The sequence below is a fragment of the Schistocerca gregaria genome, chromosome 4, assembly GCF_023897955.1.
Source record: "Schistocerca gregaria isolate iqSchGreg1 chromosome 4, iqSchGreg1.2, whole genome shotgun sequence".
NCBI lineage: Eukaryota > Metazoa > Arthropoda > Insecta > Orthoptera > Acrididae > Schistocerca > Schistocerca gregaria.
This window is the reverse complement of record NC_064923.1, coordinates 470,492,914-470,516,046: the sequence shown is the minus strand read 5'-3', so window position 1 is coordinate 470,516,046 and position 23,133 is coordinate 470,492,914. Positions and strand designations below refer to the sequence as shown.

The 23,133-nt window shown below is 41.3% G+C and overlaps 1 protein-coding gene across 1 annotated transcript in view; it reads right to left on the bottom strand.

Moving 5' to 3' along the window:
* Window positions 1-4,468: 4,468 nt before the first annotated feature.
* The window catches only part of LOC126266988 (G-protein coupled receptor 52-like), a 368,301-nt gene continuing 349,636 nt past the window's right edge, over window positions 4,469-23,133 (bottom strand). The window contains exon 4 of the mRNA XM_049971728.1: window positions 4,469-9,820. Within this exon, the coding sequence (XP_049827685.1) occupies window positions 9,389-9,820 (432 nt within the window). The 3' untranslated portion in view covers window positions 4,469-9,388. The remainder of the gene's footprint in view (window positions 9,821-23,133) is intronic.

Genomic DNA, 23,133 nt, shown 5'->3' with positions numbered 1-23,133 from the left:
ACACGCAGTCAGGTGGGGTACACATTTCTGAATACGAAATAACAGTACTTCTATTTTTAAGGAGGAGGACGTCCAACGGTCGGACTTGGAGTAGGAGAGGCACCACAGGACATTTTAATTTCCCCTATCTATACTTTTGCAAATAAATTTATAAAATTTTGTCAGCATGACCAAGATGTATTCAGGATTCAACTCATAGCAGTGGAAGTTCAAAAAAATGAAAAATTTAAAATTTTTTACCTGTGAAATTTCATAATTTTTTCACATACTATTTGTTGCATTTGTTGCTATAGGTAGATTTTTCTTCATAAGTAACAGAGATTCTTAGTTGACTTTTTCACAGCGTACATGCCATACTTACAGGTGTATGAAACTATAGAATTTATTTCATTTATAAAAAAACGAATGAGCTGTTACATTTTAATCTTCATATTTATAAAAAGCTCAAATTTTATGGTTAATCATCTCAGATTTTACCACAGTTTTTAATAGATTTGGAAAATTTTTGAGTTTTCCAACAAGGAGTTTGTGCTTCATAAGCAGTGCAAAATTCATCGAAGAATCTCTCTTACTTATGAAAAACGTCTACCTATAGCAACAAACGCAACCAATAGTAAGTGAAAAAACGATGAAATTTCAGACGTAAAAAGAATTATTTTGTTATGTTTTTGAGCTTTCACTACTGTGAGTATGAATCCTGAATCATTCATAGTCGTGCTGACAAAGTTTTATGAGTTTATTTATAAAAATATAGACAGTGGAAATTAAAATGTCCTGTGGTGCACCTCCTACTCAAAGTCCGCCCGTTTGATGTCCTCCGCCCCTTGCAAAGTTCGATATGTTGTTCCCTGGGGCTTGCATGAATGTCGGAAGGAACAGGCACTGCAACGAAAACAGTCCTCAAGAAATACAGAAAATGTACTCGCAACTGCAAATATGAAACCCATCGGCTGTTTATTGGAATGACGACAATGAAAATTTGTGCCGGACTGGGGCTCGAAACTGGAATTCCCACGTCATGCATGCGGTCGTCCTGATCGCTGCGGCAATAAGTGCACGCGTCACTGTCAGACCCAGGCTCCCGTATGTCGTCGTCCATGTGCCACAACCTGTACTCGTACGGTACTTATATTCACGTCCAGGAAGAACATATTTGTTCAGAATCGATTGCCTGTTAATGGCGAATAAATGCGTAATAGCAGTGCCTGTAGTATTAACAAGTACGTTGCAATATTCCTGAGTAAATGCACCCCTGGAAATTGAAATACGAACACCGTGAATTCATTGTCCCAGGAAGGGGAAACTTTATTGACACATTCCTGGGGTCAGATACATCACATGATCACACTGACAGAAACACAGGCACATAGACACAGGCAACAGGCACAATGTTGGCACTGGTACAGTGTATATCCACCTTTCACAGCAATGCAGGCTGCTATTCTCCCATGGAGACGATCGTAGAGATGCTGGATGTAGTCCTGTGGAACGGCTTGCCATGCCATTTCCACCTGGCGCCTCAGTTGGACCAGCGTTCGTGCTGGACGTGCAGACCGCGTGAGACGACGCTTCATCCAGTCCCAAACATGCTCAATGGGGGACAGATCCGGAGATCTTGCTGGCCAGGGTAGTTGACTTACACCTTCTAGAGCACGTTGGGTGGCACGGGATACATGCGGACGTGCATTGTCCTCTTGGAACAGCAAGTTCCCTTGCAGGTCTAGGAATGGTAGAACGATGGGTTCGATGACGGTTTGGATGTACCGTGCACTATTCAGTGTCCCCTCGACGATCACCAGAGGTGTACGGCCAGTGTAGGAGATCGCTCCCCACACCATGATGCCGGGTGTTGGCCCTGTGTGCCTCGGTCGTATGCAGTCCTGATTGTGGCGCTAACCTGCACGGCGCCAAACAGGCATACGACCATCATTGGCACCAAGGCAGAAGCGACTCTCATCGCTGAAGACGACACGTCTCCATTCGTCCCTCCATTCACGCCTGTCGCGACACCACTGGAGGCGGGCTGCACGATGTTGGGGCGTGAGCGGAAGACGGCCTAACGGTGTGCGGGACCGTAGCCCAGCTTCATGGAGACGGTTGCGAATGGTCCTCGACGATACCCCAGGAGCAACAGTGTCCCTAATTTGCTGGGAAGTGGCGGTGCGGTCCCCTACGGCACTGCGTAGGATCCTACGGTCTTGGCGTGCATCCGTGCGTCGCTGCGGTCCGGTCCCAGGTCGACGGGCACGTGCACCTTCCGCCGACCACTGGCGACAACATCGATGTACTGTGGAGACCTCACGCCCCACGTGTTGACTAATTCGGCGGTACGTCCACCCGGCTCCCGCATGCCCACTATACGCCCTCGCTCAAAGTCCGTCAACTGCACATACGGTTCACGTCCACGCTGTCGCGGCATGCTACCAGTGTTAAAGACTGCGATGGAGCTCCGTATGCCACGGCAAACTGGCTGACACTGACGGCGGCGGTGCACAAATGCTGCGCAGCTAGCGCCATTCGACGGCCAACACCGCGGTTCCTGGTGTGTCCGCTGTGCCGTGCGTGTAATCATTGCTTGTACAGCCCTCTCGCAGTGTCCGGAGCAAGTATGGTGGGTCTGACACACCGGTGTCAATGTGTTATTTTTTCCATTTCCAGGAGTGTATGTCCTACGTGGACGGAAGTATGCGTAACGTACGAGTGCAAGTTGTGACACACGGATGACGACATATGGGAATTTGGGCTGGCCGTTATTCGTGCACGGATAACGGAAGCGGTTAAGGCAAATGGTTTCATAAAGTGGGGAATCCGGGTTCGAGACCCGGTCTAAAACAAATAGTCATTGTTGTCAGTCCAATATATAGACATTAGCGGTTCGTATTAACTGTTGGGAATATGTTGCCCTTCCACAAATTTCGTCATAGGTGGTTAAGGCGTGATGACAGGATATCAGGTCACCGTCTAACATTAACAATGCCATGTTCGATAACAACCATACTGACCTTGCGTGGTTACGTGAGAATACCAAGCACGAAAGGACAATAAGAGCAGCAGTGAACACATGTTGATTCATCGCTGCCGAAGAAGACAAAGACTCAATCATCGGGTACGGATTTCCTGAGAGTCTTTTGAAACCGGCGTAGGGCAGTGCTCGCAGACTGTACCCGTAAGGGAAATCCGTCATTGGCGCATACTACCCAGATCTACTGACGATTCTACGGCAGACCGCCAAGACGAATGGTCGCGGGAACCCGTTGAAAGGGCTATTTTTGTTCCACGAAAAGGCCCCATTCTCGTTCCGCACGGAAGTGTCGCATTGGCTGTCTCTTTGGGTTATCGGATTTTGATTGAATTCTCTCATTGTAAGAAGACCAAAAGAGCTATCTGTTTACATGCTTAAAATATTCAACAGCCTAGATCGCATACATATTGCTGTGTTCAAGACAACCGGTGTTGACTGACTTTGTTCCATCTTCAGGTCATAAAAAATCTTTTTGTTATGAAACATGTTCATTTTACGTTGGACTTCATGCCAGATTGTGATGTGGATAAAAATCAGTATATTATAGAAGGTTTGTCAAACTAAAATATTTGAAAGCCCAAACACCATGTGGAAATAACTATGTCCATATATATATAGATCGCTCACAGATGCTTGTTACACTACAGAAAAACGGTACGGTAGGCAACTGCACATCTGTTAACATAAGGTGGAGATGGCGATTTGCACAATATGCTTTATGTTTTCAGATATTTTACTTGCGACAAGTCTTTTATAATGCGCTGATTTTTAAATATATGAAAATTTGGCGTGAGATACAACGTAAAATGAACACGTTTCACAACAAAATGATGTTTAAGACCTGAAGATGACAGCAAAGCCCGTCAAAACCGGTTGTCTTAAATTCAGAAATATTTATGAGATCTGCGCTGTTGAAGGTTTTAATCAGATTCTGCTCACTCTCGTATTCTCTTTACATGGCACCAATTTAGTTCTTGCTCTTTCCTCAGATAAACGAACCATTGATTGTGAGGCATTTACAGAATGACTACAAGGGTTAACATCGTCACCAGGTTTCAGCAGTGCAATTTACATTTGTTTGACATGAATAATTAAACCCTTATGACTACCGTTCGTATTATGGACATCGTTGGTTCAGTGCTCCGTATTGTAACTGGTGATGACATGTTTTACCCTAGGTGGAGTACGCTGTATTAATTGAGTGTAAAAAACAGTAAATCGAAGAGGAACTCTAATCTACATACCGTCTAGTTGTTGCTTTGAGTGTGTCTGTGGTGGTCACTGAGTAAGGTGTTGAGAGAGTCCACCGGACAACATACGCATGGGGAACACCGTCACATGATCAAAATTGTATAATCTATGGGATACAGGTAAAGCATAGGATGGGGCACATGTCAAAAGTTCCAGGGAGACACATATTCCCAAATAAAATTATGAGTAAAGTGCTTTAATGATCTGTTAAACTAAAGGCTTTTATTTCCATCAGACATGTATATACGGCATTTACATCATAAAATATTACAGAAAATCACATAAATGATCAATTTTTATTAAGGTCTGGAAGCTCATATCTTGTCAGTCTGTTGGTCATTGAAAATATGTGTTTCATTTCAAACGTCCTTTGAGAAAATCTCTACTTTCCGTGCTCGTTTCCTAGTCCCTGGGACGCACGAAGGTGTTTATAATTTCAATGCCTAACAGAACGGAGTTTTTGTACACAGCAGGAGCGTTCTGATATGTTGACGAGACTAACTTAGGCACGGATCCGTACACTCGTCGGACAAGTTGTGTGAAGAATGGGCTGCTAGTGTCGGGGACCGAAGAATGCTAGCGGACTATAAAGAAGTAAGCAATATTTTCTCAGCTACATCTACCAACTCTTGTACGGAATACTTTTACGCTACATTTAATGAATGGCATTTTAAAGCACTGAGACAGAGAAAATATCCTAAAATATAACCTAATAATTCAAGTTTCTAGCTGATGGAGATTTATCAAGGTAATTTTTTCCTATGAAACAGTACAAACTAACCGAAGTACCTTTTGGTCTGATTGACTAAGTAGTGAACAAAACGAAGCGCGGAAAACGATAATTTTATTGCACTAGCTACGTGTCGCCTGTAATTTTCACCAAACGTTGTCTCTTATTCTGCTCCAACTTTCGTATGTCTTCCAGGATGTTTCAAAAGCAGAGAAATTCTGCTGTTCGTGTAACACGCAGACCTTGTGGTATCCCTCTCTGAAGAAACAAAATATTTAGGATTTGTTTAGTTAAGCGTTGGTTATGTCATAGGAACATTTCTGTGTGAAAGATGATAATGTCGTGACGTCCTTCCTCAGAGTTGAATTAACTGGTAGTAGAGGATTCATTCGTAAATAAAGATAACTGTATTTCGAGAGAACATTGTTCAAATTGAAGGTATTTTACAAAATTATCGATAGATCAGCATCATTACGCAAAGAGCATAAAAGGAAATAGCAAAAGAACATGTTCGTATGTCACTAGTCAAATACTAAAGCAAGAAGTCACAGTGTACAACAGCAAGAATTAATGATTGTCTTTTAAAGAACAGCATTAGCACCGGTTGAAGGTATGAAAAAAAAACCAGAATAATTTTCTACTCATATATTGATTTTCATGACAAGATGTCGTCCTTAACTGTTTGTTTAAGCCGATACGCGAGTTTGAACACAAAATTATTGCCTTCACTAACTTTGTTATTATTTTTACATTACTGTAAGGTTCACTGGAAAGACGATCAATCCTTCTTCCAAGCATATAACCGTAACTGTACGAAAATAACAATCTGGACACAAGTAAAACGTAATTCGAGCATCTTAGTTTCGCAAATGTCATACAAACGTGAAAGACAGGTACCTCTCTTTCAGCAACAATGTAGTCTTTGTCTGTATATTTACTTCTCGTTCACGATAAAATTACAAGAATTTAAAATATCAAGCGCCACTGTAAGTATTTTTTTAAAAATAATTAGCCTTTGATAAAGTGCCAGCAGATAAGATTTTAAAAAGTTTATAAAGTAGGCTTTTAAGAATAGTGCGTTATTAAAAATAGAATCTTAGTATTGAGCAAACACCGAAATATGATAGCCATAGGAGAAAGATAAGACGTGTTAAGAGTGGGCGGACAGTTAATGAGATTAAAAACGAGATACAAGCTTCCCATTGTTCTTAACAAGTTAGTTAAATATATCATTATTGCTTTTTGTAAAAACAGGCCGTAAGTAATACTTGTCTGTACAAAGTGAGCTCATTCAGTACGTGCAAGATGTTAAACACAGATTAGCAAAGTGTGTGTAACAGAACACTGAATCATACACTATGTCTAATATGGAATAAAATGTCTAAGAATCACAGTTGCAAGTATTAAAGGTGTTTTTTTAAAATTATCTCATTATTGCGTAGGATTAAATATTGATTGCTGGTTGTTTTTTGCACAGTTCTATCAGTGTTACGTGTCAGAAACTACAATCCTACAAAGTGACGACACACAGTTTCAGCACTGTCAATAGAAAATAGTTGTAAACTGTAATTTAACTACCATGAATTGAATGAAAGACATTGAATTACAAAATCAGAATGTCTTGGAATGATGAATACATACCCTTTGGTAAAGGGTTAACTTTACAAAGATAGCTACAAAAAAACAGACGAATGTATTTTGATCGACATATGTTTTCTTATAAAACCTCCCAACAATTTCTTTGGAAAAAATTATTGTATTTAAAAATCAGCTCACTAATTTTATGCAATAATATCGAACAACTTCTTAAGACAAAATTGTAGTCTGAACATTCCAGAATGTACAAGACTGTATGATCTTAAATTTATAATTTAATTAAATTGACGTAGATCTCATAAAAATTTCAGGAAATTTCTAAATTACTGAAAGCGCATTACGTTATCAATAAGATTACATTGCACATGACTGTCGAATATGATTAGAAAAAAAACACCCCTCTGTGTATAGATGTAATGCGATAAATGTAAGATGTCATATTTCCTTATGGTACAGGGTGATCCAGAAGACGCTTCACTTCGAATAAATAAATTAATTTAACTGCCTTATGCTAATTTCAGTTTCATGAACATAGATTGTTAAACTTAAATAGATATTTGTAACTGGTATAATCTGTGATCAAACCTTATAACCGTTTGCGAACTCATTTCTGTTCTCGAAACATTGTGGCCATTATCTCGCAAGTTGACAGTTTGGATGTCCTAGCATGTGTTACGTACCAAATCATTTTTGGTCAGAACTATTTACTTATTCAACTGTAATTCAAGTTATCATAGCAAAGTAGTGAATGTGGAGTCAGTAACTAACGACGGGTGGTGGCTATCAAAAATGCCGAAGGAAACAAGAACAGGAATGGAAGTCGTAATTTGCTCATCTGTTGCCAAACATAATTACGGATCTTCATATTCTTGTGTTAAACACTGCTGTCTGTGCATAATCTGGCATCTCACTGATTCGACTAACCTAAAATCGTTGCCTCGAACACTGTGATGTCAGCCTCTTCCTTGCATTTGTCATTTGTAGGAATAATAGCTGTGTGCATATTCATGTTCCACTGATTTTATACACAAAATTTCGACGACCCTCCCAAGTTGCGAGCAAGGTTAGTCGTGGACTCATTTTGCATAAAAAGCGATTCAAAAACACGGCTGAGTACGCAGAAATACACCGTTAATCGATGACGACGATGTAAGGATAATACTCTTTTCTGTTTACAGTAAGATGAGTGACGTTGCAGTTGGCTATAGCTGAAATGGTAAATTTCGATTCGTATTTGTATTTTTTTTTTTTTTACAGGACGAAACAAGATTTTATGTTATTTTGAATATTTTCGGGGTAGGTCTACCAATTTTCCTTTTACGAATACCATTCGTAGTTTGAAAGGAGTTTTGAGTCTCTTAGTCTAGTATGACTTCTGGGAATGTTGACCAAAACTTGATACGATGTTGATAACTCGCAATTCGAATACTCATTACTTCAATGTGCAGCGGCTTTTGAATCACCTTGTGTACATAATTCTTCAGTATTGCTTAATCTCTGTGCAGTCTGGTATGTTAAAACAATGTTGTTATATTCTGCAGATCTATGCACGGATGTGTCGTCTTTCAAGAAAATATAATCTGCAGTCATGAAAAAATACCGAATAGTCACCAAAGCATTGTAAATAATGGTTGTCCAATCAGGTCAACTTCACCAGTCATACAAATTTAGTGCTGCATTATCCATGGGGCGCACATTCAATACAGATGAATAAACACGTCGAACCAGTGGACAGGAAACTATAAAGATTAACGTGCTCTGCATCCAGTAATTATTCGACGTAGCACCTCGTGTGATGAAGTTGCGTTATAACTTTGGAGACTGAGATGTCGAATTTTGACATTAGAATCTTGGGATAATTTATGACCTGAGATACTGATGGTGAGTAACATATGTGAGACGCTGAGGTATCAGTATTCTGAAAATTAAGAAAATAAAAAGACGTTGGCACAGATTATTATAATAACAGGAGTCCTCGTTCAGTATGGCAAATAATTATGGAATGGCTTTCGTTAGGCCGGTTGCTGAAAAATAGGCTTATAATGGTGGCGTGAATTGTACTTCACAAAACTTACATAAAATACATGTATAAACCGTTCTAAGCGGTATCAATAATCACAGTGGTTCTACTGCATTGGTTTTATATTTTTAACAAAAACTATAATAAATTTCAACAGATATGACATAATACTATAATTTTCCATACTAGTAGGAGTGCGAGCAGTGATTTATGTCTGTGAATACCAGACCTTAACAAAATAATAGGCCGAAATAGAGAGTAGAGAAACGGGCAGCATCTTAATTAGGAAATAAAAATGTTAGAGAAGATGGAAATTATAGAATATGGGAAATAATAAGGATATGTGGAAAAAATTACTGAAACCACAAAAGACATTACCTTAATAAAAAAGAAAACATGTGAAATCAACAGTGGATGACTCAACAAAGCAAGATTCCACCAGGAAAAAATAAGTTATGGCTTAACATTTTATGCAGATAGTGGTGTCAAGGCCGTGGTCTCAGTTTCGCTGGCTTTATACGCCGCTTTCGCCGGATATTTTCTGTCACGAGTGTATTTTAGGTAGTATACGGGTTAAGATTTGTGGGGGTGCAAAGAAAGTTGAATTCCAGTTTATTTTTCTTATTTGAAGGTTTATCACAGCTTGTGGTTAGCACAGTCTGGTAGACAAGTGACTTGTCGTAAAAAGCGCGAGGGATCTCTTGTGGGGTGGTGTTCAGTGTTGCTGATGACGAGTGGTGTGTGCAGGGTTGCCGCGGCAGCAGGCGCCTCAGTCGTCTTCCTCCATGCTGATGAGCTCGCTCTGCAACCGGCCCTTGTAGCGGCGGCACAGCTTGATGCAGACGATGCGCGCCGCCAGCCGGAACTGAGGGCTCAGTGTCACCAGGATGACCGACTTGAAGAACGAGTTGAGGATGCCCAGCCACACGATGCCGAAGTGCAGGTACGGGATCTGGAACTTGGTGTTGGCGAAGTACTCGTACAGCTTGACGGCGGCGTACGGCGTCCACGAGACCCAGAAGGAGACGACCAGCACGAACGACATGACGTGGTTGGGGTTGGACAGGTTCTCGGACAGCGCCGTCGCGTATTCCTTGTCGTGGATGGGGGCGCCGCTGCGCAGTCGGCTCATCATGGTGAAGATGTACGAGTAGGCGTACACGATCGTGATCAGGCTCGGCCCCAGCACCAGGAACGCCACCTGCGGCACAGGGAGTCACGGCTCACTCACTACCAGGTAGAGGCTTCCCGAAAACATAAAGATGGTAACGGTACTAGGGCAGCAGCTGATCCTTTAGGTTTAATGAAGAACACGATACACAATGTGAAATGGTACGTAAGTATGGTGCTATCTACAGGGCGAAAAGTATTTAAACTGGCAAACTCTGGGAGGTTGTAGGGGACATGAAAACAAGTTTTTTTACCTAGGAGGAGTATTTAAAAATTTCTCTGGCGGCAAATTAATTAAACCAACAAACACTTTTCCATTTTTTATGACCAAGACACAACACATTAACACAACCCAATTTTAATAACAGTAGATTTTCAAAATGTCTCGATTGACATGTAAACAAAGGTTACACCGTCGGATCATGTTCTGTCTGACACGGGCAAAAACCGCAGGAGTACCCTGAATTGTTCCTGCTGCTGCTACTGTCCGGGCAACAAGATCCTATTCTGATGCAAAAGGCGTTGCGTAAACAAGGTTGCGCATCTCTCCCCACACAAAAAAGTCCAGAGGGGACATATCTGGGGACAGCTACAAGACAGCTTCCACAAATTGCAGCGTTCTTACCGTGCGACGGCGTCCCTGTCCAGGTAAACTGCTAAATGACCCGGTCTCACGCAGACGTTTGTACACAGAGGCGAAGGTCGTATGATGCGGGATACGGCGATTAGGATATTGTTGTTGATAAACCCGCTGAGCAGCTCGTCCGTTGCGATGCGCTACGTAGTACTCACCAATCATATTGGTGTACTCTCTTCAAGTGTATCGCTCCATTAGTAAACAGAGGCAATGCACTACTACACTGGTGGACAGCAGTTGCCTTCAACTGGAGATCGTAATACGCCCTCTAACAACTGAAGAGCGTAATACGGCCCCCACCGGTTTAAATAATCCTAATAGGAAAAAATGACATTAGGGAAAAATATTTATTTTCATGTCCCCTACGACCTCCCAGAGTTTGTCGGTTTAAATACTTTTCACCCTGTATATTGATGTTAAACATTTTGCACATAGGACACCAAATGCATTATCAGCTAGCGTACAGAATGATGTATTTAGCAGTCATACTTTCAAATATCTCATTATTAGATTTTATTACAGTTTTGAACATGGCTGTTATTCAGCAACCGTATATTAGTTTAAATATAAAATTAAACACCCAACCGGTTGGACGTAAACGTTGGTTTCGACAACTACTAGTGGCGTGTTCATTTGAATGAACAGATGCTAAATCGTATAAAATCATACATACAAAACCAGGTATAACAAAAAAAAACATATTAATCAAGGAGATAATTTTTCTTCACTCACAAAGGTTACTTACGTAAAATTACATAGCTAAGTAGCAATAGCCAGTATTTTTAGCAGCTGCTCTCAGTTCAAAAGTAAAACAAAACGTTGTAGCCTTTAACACGTGTACTCAGCTGGGAACAACATCAGACTGATCAGCGTAGTTGCTTACACTACCGCCACGAAAACATATGAGCTGCACCGCCTATCTGGTGTGGACAGTAATATGTGCTCTTTTGAAACATTATAGCAAAAGTAATTGAAGAAACGACAGTTAACTAAAAAAATTATAAAGACATATTAGTGTCTTTTTGAAATTACACAGAAGTGAAGTAGATTAAGTATCATAGAGACATCTGTTAGATTTTACAGAAATTACTATTACGTAAAGGACAGAGAGAGAAAGAAATTTGTTTTTAAGAGCAGCTGTACAATGCAGAAAGTATTTGCATGAACTTAACTTTAGAAGCACATAGCTATGAGATTAGAAGAAAATAATGCTTCGAAATCAGAAGCAGGAAAATGATACACTCATGCTCATGAATTAAGGACAATGCTGATACATGGCGAAACAACGCTCTGGTGGAGGGTTTGAGGGTTTAAATCACCTCGAGGTATGACCATGCAGTGCATTTGACCTGCGATCGTCGCACCGTGACGCTGGCAGCATTAGCACATCAGACGTGCTCAGATGTGCTAATGGTGACTGCGTGTTGAAAATGGCCGAAAGGACACATATTGATGGCGTTATGGGGGGTAGAATATTAGGGCGACTGGAGGCTCGTGAGACAGGGCCCTCCTTGTGCCACAAAGTGTGATCTCAAGATGATGGCAACGATTCCAGCAGACTGGAAACGTGTTCAGGCGCTACAGTACTAGCCATCCACAGTGTACAACACCACAAGAAGACCAATATCTCACCATCAGTGCCCGCAGAAGGCCACAGAGTACTGCAGGTAGCCTTGCTCGGGAACCTAACACAGCCACTGGAACAGTAGTCTCCAGACACACAGTCGACTGAACAGACATGGTTTATTCGCCCGGAGGCCTGCAAGGTTCATATCACTGCCCTGGTCACAGGGGAGCCCGTAAAGCATGGTGTCAAGAACACAGTACATGGTCATTGGAACAGTGGTCCCAGATTATGTTCACGGGCGAGTCCAGGTATCACTGAACAGTGATTCAGGTATCACTGAACAGTGATTCTCGCCGAGTTTTCATCTGACGTGAACCAGATAGCAACCCCTTAATGTCCTTGAAAGGGACTTGTAAGGAGGTCGCGGTTTGATGGCGTGGGGTGGGATTATGATGGTGCACTTACAGCCCTGTATGTCTTTGACAGAGAAACTGTAACAGGTCAGGTGTATCGGGACATCATTTTGCACCACTGTGTCCGTCTTTTCAGGTATGCAGTGGGTCCCACCTTCCTCCATATGAATGATAACGCACGGCCCCACCGGGCTGCCATCGTGGAGGAGTACCTTAAAACAGAAGATATCAGGCGAATGGAGTGGCCTGCCTGTTATCCACACATAAACCCCATCGAGCACGTCTGGGATGCTCTCGGACGACGTATCGCTGCACGTCTTCAAACCCCTCGACACTTCAAGAGCTCCGACAGGCACTGGTGCAAGAATGGAAGGCTGTACCCCAGTAGCTGCTCGACCAACTGATCCAGAGTATGCCAACCCTTTGTGCGGCCTGTGTATGTGTGCATGGTGATCATATCCCACACTGATGTCGGGATACATGCGCAGGAAACAGTGGTGTTTTGTAGCACATGTTTTTCGGGACGGTTTTGTCAACTTATCACCTATAGCGTGGACATACAGATCTGTGTTGTGTGTGTTCACTATGTGCCTCACATTCTGCAATTATCATTAATTTATGAGCATGAGTGTAGTAAAAAATAGAGGAATCAAAATTCTGCGAGCAGTGGATTGAAATCAACGGAAATTTTTTTGTGACGTTGTTGTAACTGTTCATTGAGGACGCGGCCATCGTTCTTAGAAATATGTTTGAAAATCTCTAGCTCTTCGAATACATTGAGCCTATGACCTTCCCTTTCTCTACACAAAATGGAAATTTCTTCAGTGTGTTCAACGTATCTGGAAATTAGCAGATGATCAGCAAAAGTGGAACTGTATACATCAGTGCCTCCTTTCGCCAATAAATGTTCTTTGTGTCTGACACTAACATATGTTTCAGTTTGTCCTCTATAATAAACTGGTCACGTATCACAAGTTATTTTATAAACTCTTGAATTATGTATCGGATCAACTGTGAAACTGAGATTGTGGATGAGACTTTTTTGTAAGTTACTGTTCGTGGAAAAGACAACTTCGAATCCATATTTCTTAATCAGAAGACGACGAATTTTATACGAAAGAGGGTCTAAAAATGGAACCGAGAAAACATTTTTATACTCGCTGCTGTCTGGAATAGCACTCCTGCCTAAAGTGGTCACTTTAGCGTCAGTTTTAACTTTGAAGATTTTGTCAACTAACGTGTAATAGTTTTTATTGTGTTCATCTCTTTATTTAGCTTGTCAGGTTACGAAGGTACGGAGACTGCACGATGAATGGCTGAATGGAAAAAAATGCTTTCTTATGGATACGAGGATGCACTGAACTAGCGGGCGCAATTTGATCTGTTGCCTAGGGTTTACGAAGGAAAGCTTGTCGTCGTCAATAGTCATACTGAGGCCAAGTAATGTTTTATAAAATTGCAGTACAGACTATTTCAGGATAAATAATTAGAATATGTAGGTTTTTAATAATATATGTGCTATGAACACAAGACTACATCAATCTGTTCAACATTAAACCTTGATTCTTAGCAAATATTAACTGAAAAAGGGATTTTGAAATTAGAACTTAAATCACAACCCTGTATTAAATGTTTACGAAACTTATTTATTCCATTTCCGATATGAAAATGAATTTCTACCTAAATTCTACTTATGTATTTTACAGCGATAGATTCTGTATGCAATCTCTCAGCGTTCTAAAAATTTTAACTATAGCACTAATAACGTTTCTCTTTAAAACAATAAAATATATAATGATTATTATTGCACATTAAACGGAAAACACCGACAAGCTTTAGTAACATGTTCCTTATACCAAAACAAGAAAAGAAGTCTAATAAACCTGAGCTCTAAAACGCCTATCTTAAGAGGTATGAGCACTTACTCATCTTAGATACTGTGAAACAAATCTCTTCCACTGTAAGCTCTTTCCTTTTCATATCTTGTAAGTGGTAGTATGAACCAAAACAAGAAAAAAAAGTCCTATACACATGGGGTCTAAAATGGGTACTTTAAGTGCTGTGAGCACTTGTTCATCTTCGCTAGTGCGAAACACACCTGTTCTACTGAACGAGTGCTCATCCTCTTAAGGTATATGTTTCAGAGCACATGTTTGCCAATCATTTATTCTTGTTTTAATGTAAGAAAACTGCCCCTAAAACATGTCGCTGTGTTTTGGGACACCTTGTATATATCCAGCAGAACTGACTGCTAAATAGAGAGAGAGAGAGAGAGAGAGAGAGAGAGAGAGAGTAGTACTAGCTCAGTTATAGTAGTTGTTTTTTGCTATATGACTCAGACACTACTAAATGCTGAATTGATTATCAGATGTAAGAGATTCGTTAGTGTACAAGACGTTGTGTAGTACTGTATCGTATTGTACTGAACTGCGGACCTAGAAACGACGGAGAGGCTTCGTCCCCGCCGTAGCCCACAGTGGTTCACAAACCCACAACAGGCTACAGCAGTCCACTCACCCGCCGCCGCCCCACGCCGAACCCAGGGCTATTGCGGGCTTTGGTCACCAGCAGACCCCCGGGAACGTCTCAGACCAGACGAGTGTAACCCCAAATGTTTGCGTGGTAGAGTAAGTATGGTGCACGCGTACGTGGAGACAGTGTTTGCGCAGCAATCGCCGACATAGCGTAACAGATCCGGAATAAGCGGAACCAGACCGCGTTCGCCGAAGCAAATGGAGAACCGCCCTAAGAACCATCCACAGACTGGCCGGCACATCGGCCCTCGACGCTAATCCGCCGGGCGGATTCGTGCCGGGGACGGGCACACCTTCCCCTCCCGGAAAGCAGTGCGTTAGACTGCACGACTAACCCGGCGGGAAGACGTTGTGTTAACTGTGGCCCAACGTTTATAATAAGTTACTAAGTGAAACGATGTTTAATAGCCAAGGCTATAAACATACAACAAAGCAGGATCTCGTCTTTCATCAACCAAAGCTAATAACAACTAAGAATTTATGTTATTCTAACATCATTATTCGATATTTGCCTCCTAATGATGTATATTGGTTCATTTTACCAATAAAATCACTCGCAAATTATTTTAAAGTCAAACCCTCATGTTAAGGACGGTCGTGAATTTTAGTATCGTTTTATAATCAAATGTTAACCGTTACGACACACGACACGTGATGTGTAATTCTGCAGTACTGCAACAAAACATCTCAGTACTGAAGAAAGTCGACCTAGAAATGAACTGCTACAGTCGTATTGTATTTGGAACAGCAAGTGCTATCCATATCTATTGCTTTTCCTCACTCGTCCTCCTTCACCCACCCGTAATATGGCGGTTTCTCCTGACAGGGAACACTATAATACAAAGTAACCGGACAGGTGATTTATTTGAACTTGAGTCCACAATTTCCAAGAACTCTCTAAATGATTCCAACTTAGCTGTAACGGTCAATTTTTAGTTTCTTTTGTGTGTCTATATGCTGTTTCGACCATTAGCCATTTTTAAGTTCAAATGGTTCAAATGACTCTGAGCACTATGCGACTTAACATCTGTGGTCATCAGTCGCCTAGAACTTAGAACTAATTAAACCTAACTAACCTAAGGACATCACACACATCCATGCCCGAGGCAGGATTCGAACCTGCGACCGTAGCCATTTTTAAGTATCTACATACTTTTTTGGACAATACGATGAAAAATTCTGCAATGTAAAATGTTGCCCTTCTGGTCTCTGGTTGATTGTTATTTCAATCCCTTGTCCACGAGAGCGAGGATGCTCTAGCAGCGACTAATTGTGACTCTCCGGCCGAGAGCATTTATAAGATACGAAGGTACAGCTTCTATAAATTTAAAAATGTAAAACATGTACATTGATTTAAAGTTGCTAATTCAGACTTTGGTAAACGGTAGGATTTAAGTAATCTACGGTGATAGTTCTTTTCAAACACAGCCAATTAATAATATGGAATCTACAGGAAATAAGCAGTAGATGAAGCAGGATTGCAGAGAGGGGGAAGGAGATGAAGAAGAGCTGTGTCATGGATCAGAAGTGAAATGTTCTGTCGAAGCTGGAAGGTAAATCTTTGAACGGATTTAATTATCAGATAGGGGAGTGGTAACAGACAAAGTATCATTCAGATAGTTTATAGAAAGTACATCGGTGTAGGGTGAAGGGACGTTAATCCACATACAGCATAACAGCAACGTTGTTCTGGTGCACTCTTATATGAATCATGTCTATAGCGTTGTACGTTTGAGTGCTGCTGTCACACGTATATTTGAAGTTGTACAAGAACCACCAACAGTATGGCAGCACGCGACGATGTTAAAATCGCATATGGAGAGTGGTCAGAAATAGTCTCGAAAGCTTGTAATGTTGCATAGCTGGTTGCACTCAGAAATAATTATAAAGAAAGGAATTCGATACGCTGCACCTGTTTCAAGTTAATTAACACTGAAGTTAGCCAATCACGCCACTGTGCTCGAAAATTCCAGAAGCAAACCATGAGCACTCTCGCGCGCTATCATTTACTCCATGAGTACACCAGACACTATTTGTATCTGGCGGGACGCTGCTAATTTCGCTCACAGTGGCCTGATCAGATAAAGTCAATGCTATTTAACTGTGGAACGGGACAGCGAATCGAATTTTTTTCTTAATAATTATTTCTCAACAGAACCTACTTTGCAACACCTTGACAGGCTTTTTCGACTGATACTGACCATCACGTATTATTAAACCACATAACCACGCATGACGAGCGGGCTGCAATTTAAACGCTTTCAAGAGATCGACGTGACATTTGCCAGCGCAGATTTTGATGATCATACAGTGAACACTCATAGGAAGTAAAAATGACCTAAAGCCGTAATTGTAGGATAGTAAAAAAAATTTAATAGATAGCTGCAGGCAGAATGGAATCATTATGAAAAACTAAAAACATATGAGTGATAAACCAAATATTCATACACAAATGACTGAAATGATATAGGAAAATCGTAAGAAAGTATATTTCCCATTTAAACTACGTGAGAACCAATGATAATGTCAGCAAGGAAAGAAAATGGAAGATCATGGAATAAATGGGAGTACTGTTGAAACTGACCAGACGTATTTCAACTTGTAATGAAAAAATTAAACTAATGAGTGAAAACATTATGGCCACCTGTTTAACAGAGTATTGGTACACTTATGGAAGGCAGTACAGAAGGCAGTCTGCGTAACACGAATTAAAGAAATCCATGATAGGTTCCGAGGGGTATGTATCTTGCGATATCTGCGCACAGGTCTCGTAATTCCCCTAAATAACACTCCTGCGGTTGTGAGCGTTACGCTGGAGGCCGAGAGCGTCCCAAATGTGATAAATCAGATTCAGATAAGGCGAAATCAGTGACCAAGGCGTCAACGTGACTTTAGTATCATGCTGCTTTAACAACTGTAGCCACAGTGTGGTTTTGTGACTGGGATAATAATCCTGCTGGAAGAAGCAATCATACATGAAGGGATGTAGACGGCCTATAAGAATGTTCATATAATCCACAGGTTCTACGGAAGCCCACGTGTACGTACATAACAGCAGAATACTGCTCCTGTTGTCCTGTGTCCGAAGCCCGGTAGACATTTCGAGCAGCGTGGATGATGGCGTATCTAGTCACTACTACCAACCTGACGTAACAAGAAATGTGGTTCGTTCGATTAGCAGATACGTTGCCATCGATCCACGGCCCTGTCTCGATGATTCTGTGCTCAGTGCAATCGCAGCTGACGATGAAGTTGGGCGATATGGGAAAAATTGGGGGTTGTTTGTTGTGGAGTCCCGTCCTAACGATGTGCACTGAACTGGGTGTTCCGAAACACTTGTGCCTACACTAGTACTGTGCTGTATTGTGGTATCTGTCACAAATCGCCGCCTTTACAAAGCAGATAAGCTTCCGTACTTCACTTCTTGTAATTAAGCCTGGACGTCCAACAGTTAGTCGCCAGTAAAGTTCCACCGTTCTTCAATCACTTTCGACAGATGCTCAAATGGCACAAATGGCTCAAATGGCTCTGAGCACTATGGAACTTAACATCTGAGGTCATCAGACCCCTAGAACTGGAAATTACTTAAACCTAACTAACCTAAGGACATCACGCACATCCATGCCCGAGGCAGGATTCGAACCTGCGACCCTAGCGGTCGCGCGGTTCCATACTGAAGTGCCTAGAACCGCTCGGCCACAAAGGTCGGCTACAGATGCTCACTCCAGTTGCACACGAACAAGCGATGAGCTTCGCGGTTTCGAGATGTTTATTCCCTACACATTGTTCAAGTCACTCATGTCAGTGGGTTTCCCCTCTTGTTTCGTATCGTCAATAGAACGATTTTCCATTCATCTCTTCTCTGTCTATATACTTTACTTACAGCGCTACCAAGTAGCTTCCATATCGCGATAGACTATGTTCACAATAGTCTGGCTCATCAGGGTAAACGAAAAAGGAATCACTATCGGCTTCATGGTTCACGGCGAAGCAATTCTGAAGCGATGAAATTAGTGAAAGTTTCAGGTTCTTCTTTCTTGAAAATGTTACGTGAGTGGACCCATTACTCGCATTGTGGAAAAGCATTTCTATGCGCAGTTGTCTGAGGTGCAGATCAGATCCTCTGCAAGCAGTACTAGGAGACTGCCGGAACTCAAGGCGGGAAGGGGAGTTGGTTTAGGTTCCATGGAATTCGCTGGAACAGTTACTCTGTTAAGTTCTCACTTTTCGTCGTGGTGGTTAAGAATCAATCCCTAGAGATCGCATTCACCTGTGCAATATTATTATCTTCCCTGGAAACTATACGTTCTTTCAGCACGATAAAGTGCCTTGTCAGTAGCTGAAAGAGACAGCACGTGGCTCAGAGAGAACATTAATACGTATATACCTTGTCCTTAACCCAACTGAATGCATGTGGAACATAAATCGTCGGATGAATGTCCTCGTTATGTGAAACGTCCCCCTTGTATGCTACATCAACTATGGGAATAATTATAGAAACGTCGGTTCTGCATACTCCTGGAGACATAGAAAAAAATAGATACGTTCAACCCGTCTAGCCGATCAGAGTCTGCCAATGGATATTGCTCGGAGGGAATATGTGGCACTTCTAGCAGGCTGACGTAATAACGTACCTCGCCAATGTGTACGTGATAAGCAAAATAAAATCTCACTTTTTGACGTAGTAACGTCTCCCGTCGTAACATGCGCGTACGAAAATTGTACGTTAGGAACATAACTTCCTGTGCCCTTTGTGATTTTTGGCATACTGTGGAACAGGCACGAGACATTAATAACTTTATGGATAAAGTTCTTAGCTAAACGATCGCACGACACGGTTCTCGTACTTCGTCACTACTGACAACGAGAGGAGCGCAGGTTTGTGCATGTGAAATATAATAAGCAATGCGATTAGTTCAAATTTATATACTAAAATAAACGAACTCGTTAACGAATTTGTTAATTAATTTGGAGGTTAAATTTTGGAATGAGATTAAGTTTGACTAACAACTGACTCTTCTGTCAGACAGACAGTTTATCGCAGGCAGATGTTATCATTCCCAAAATTCTCAGCATAATCTGGTCATACAGTCTACCCATTTCTAAGGATTTACAAATCACGTTTTTCACTAATTAATGACCACAGTTCCGGTCCTTATAGGGAAACGCATCGAATATTAGCCAATGGGACCTATGATGGAGCGGAAATGTCCCACATCGCCTTCGCTCCCAATGTCCTTGTTCGTGTACATTGTCTATTCGGCGACTGGAAAATTCCTGATACTTCTATATTTCTCCTACAAAAGGTAGTCACTGAAGAAATTCCGTTAATCTGATGTTTGCGCTTCAAAACAATGGCGGGGACAAAAACTGAAAGTGTGATTCAACCAGTGAAACTGACTGAACTGTACAAGCTACATGACAGCCCTAGGTTTCGCCGCGGGCGAAACATTGACACCTTGCGTGGGGAAGATACTGCGTGACATACGAATGAAAGAATTTTTCCATATAGGCAGCAGAACCCTAATAGGATTTCCACCTTTAAGTTCCACATGATTTTAATATTGTGTAGTTGTGTTACAGCAGTACAGCACCTACAGCATCTGTTATATGTAGATGCATACCGTAAGAAAATAAAGGGAGCATTTACGTTTGTAGGGATAACTATGAATGAATAAAAATGATAGTATGGTTACTCGAAGTAAATTAAACACTGGAGAACCTTTTTCATCCTGTTCGCATACTTCAATAACCTTACTAGCGATTAACTATAAATGTTGGTAGAATTTGATAAGAAAAAATGTTGTCCAGTTTACACTAAAAGGGCGATTCATGATACCAGTTTATAATTATAACTTAGATTTTTGTTTTACTGTTACTGCCTTTATCGATATCGACGATGTATTACACTGGCCGGCGGAGGTGGGCGAGCGGCTCTAGGCGCTACATTCTGGAACCGTGCGACTGCTACGGTCGCAGGTTCGAATCCTGCCTCGGACATGACGACACCGCGTCAAGCTTTTCTGTGATTTGTCTATGAGCTTGTGGTCCATCTCTAATAACCTTAACGTCAACGTGGCGTTAAACCTTGATCTTCTTTCCGTTTCCAGTCTTTGTAAATTTCTTTTATATGTCTCCTGTATTTGTCCGTCGAATGCCAAGACAACTATCTATTTGTGAATGTTGTACCACACAACCCACTATATTATGTGATGTCCTTAGATTAATTAGGTTTAAGTAGTTCTACGTTCTAGGGGACTGATGACCTCAGAAGTTAAGTCCCGTAGTGCTCAGAGCCATTTCAACCATATTACGCTAATTTGAAATTAACTAGACATGTCGTTGGTCTTCCGTAAACAGGGTCACTGAAAATGGACATTAAGCCAATACCAGTCTGGCAATAAAGTAAATTGTTTTCTCCAATATATTATTGAAATTGCTCTTTCAGTGACCATGGATCTCCACCTGCCTCCTACGGCTAAGTGAACGAAAATGACGGACAGAGGGTTGTTACTACTTGAGAGTGTTCAGCAGTTACGCAACAAAAAATGCTCTCATACAAGTTTGAAAATATGTGCAATTGCAGTTAACGAATATGATAAACAGCTGCTTATTTTACGCTTCCATCCGTTCCTATTTCAGTCGCACAGTAGTACTGGAACTTACAGCGAATTATGTGAAACTGTTGAGGATGACCCTATAAATTATACTGCAGTTAACTTCAGTGCGCCCTTCGCTACTGACCGCAGGCATTCTCCTCCTGAAAGTGGCAGCGATTTTCGTGTCTTCGTGATACCATCAGTGGCAGGATAATGGGAGGGCATTACCTGTAATCCGTGAGTGAAGCGATTCTGACAGCGAACCTCACGTAACGCTGCACCGGGAGAGAGCCAAGAATAAAGTAGCATCACGCTACCGGCCAAGGTTAATTACAGGCTAGCTCTGCTTTCAAATACGTTACCTAGGTATTATTGACAGACTTGCAATAGGAAAGCCGGTCTGTGTAACAGCACGGTGTTACGTCACCTTTTGAAGAGAACCATACGCGATAGGTATCACTGCGTCAGCAGCAGTACGTAGAGCAGCATCAGTTACCTGAGATGAAGTGTTTGTATCCGGGTTGCGTTGGTCAGTTATTACGTAACATATTTTCAATTTATGTTAATGGTGCCAGGGTACTGGCAAAATAAAATTACTGAACGTAAGAAATATCACTAGAGAGATAGCGCACAACCAATAGTACAATTTTTGTGATACGTCTACTGATGTAATCCGCGTTTCAGTTTTTCTTACGTCTTGGTTTTCTTTCTTTCAACGTACTCCACCCAACAATAGACCGGTTTGCTTACAGTATACCTTGTAACGAGCGAAGTGGGTCAGTAGGTAACACATTCATGAGGTTAGAGATCCAAATTTTCGTCAGAACATCCGCGTCAAGCTTTTCTGTGATTTGTCTATGAGCTTAACGTCAACGTGGCGTTAAACCTTGATCTTCTTTCCGTTTCCAGTCTTTGTAAATTTCTTTTATATGTCTCCTGTATTTGTCCGTCGAATGCCAAGACAACTATCTATTTGTGAATGTTGTACCACACAACCCGCTATATTATGTTCATCTGAGAAACATATACTGACTTGGCAGCAATAAATTGCGTTTCTTCAGATCAAAACTACTCGTCAAATGCTTTTTCGTTAATTGTTTCCATACCTGTTGTGCGATCGTAGAAGGGCTATAAAAAACTCATCTACCGCTCTTGATAATATTTTTATTGTACCGTTACGTAATTGTTGGAAATCGATGTACATATATAACAAGATTGGGCCATATCTGGTATATAAAATGAAGATTCCAACAATTCGTGCTTAACATTCTTCAGTTTTCCAATTTCCGAAACATATTTGTGGACAAGTGAATTGTCTTACTTTTTTTTTTATTTCGTGATCAACACCTGTAAGCATCTGCTTTTTATTTCGTTACGCATGAAGACTTGCGTTCTATTTGACGGTTATAAATTTACCCATTAAGATCAATCTCGTTAGCATTCTGGGAGACACTGACCATAATCTTTCCTGGAAACGAAATTTATTGCGAGGCCTCAAAATCGGTGCTCTGTCCTTGGTCTGAAGAGGAGGATCCATGTCTCCTACGTCCGCAGCTCGTGGTATAGTGGCTATCGTTTCTGCCTCTGGATCCTG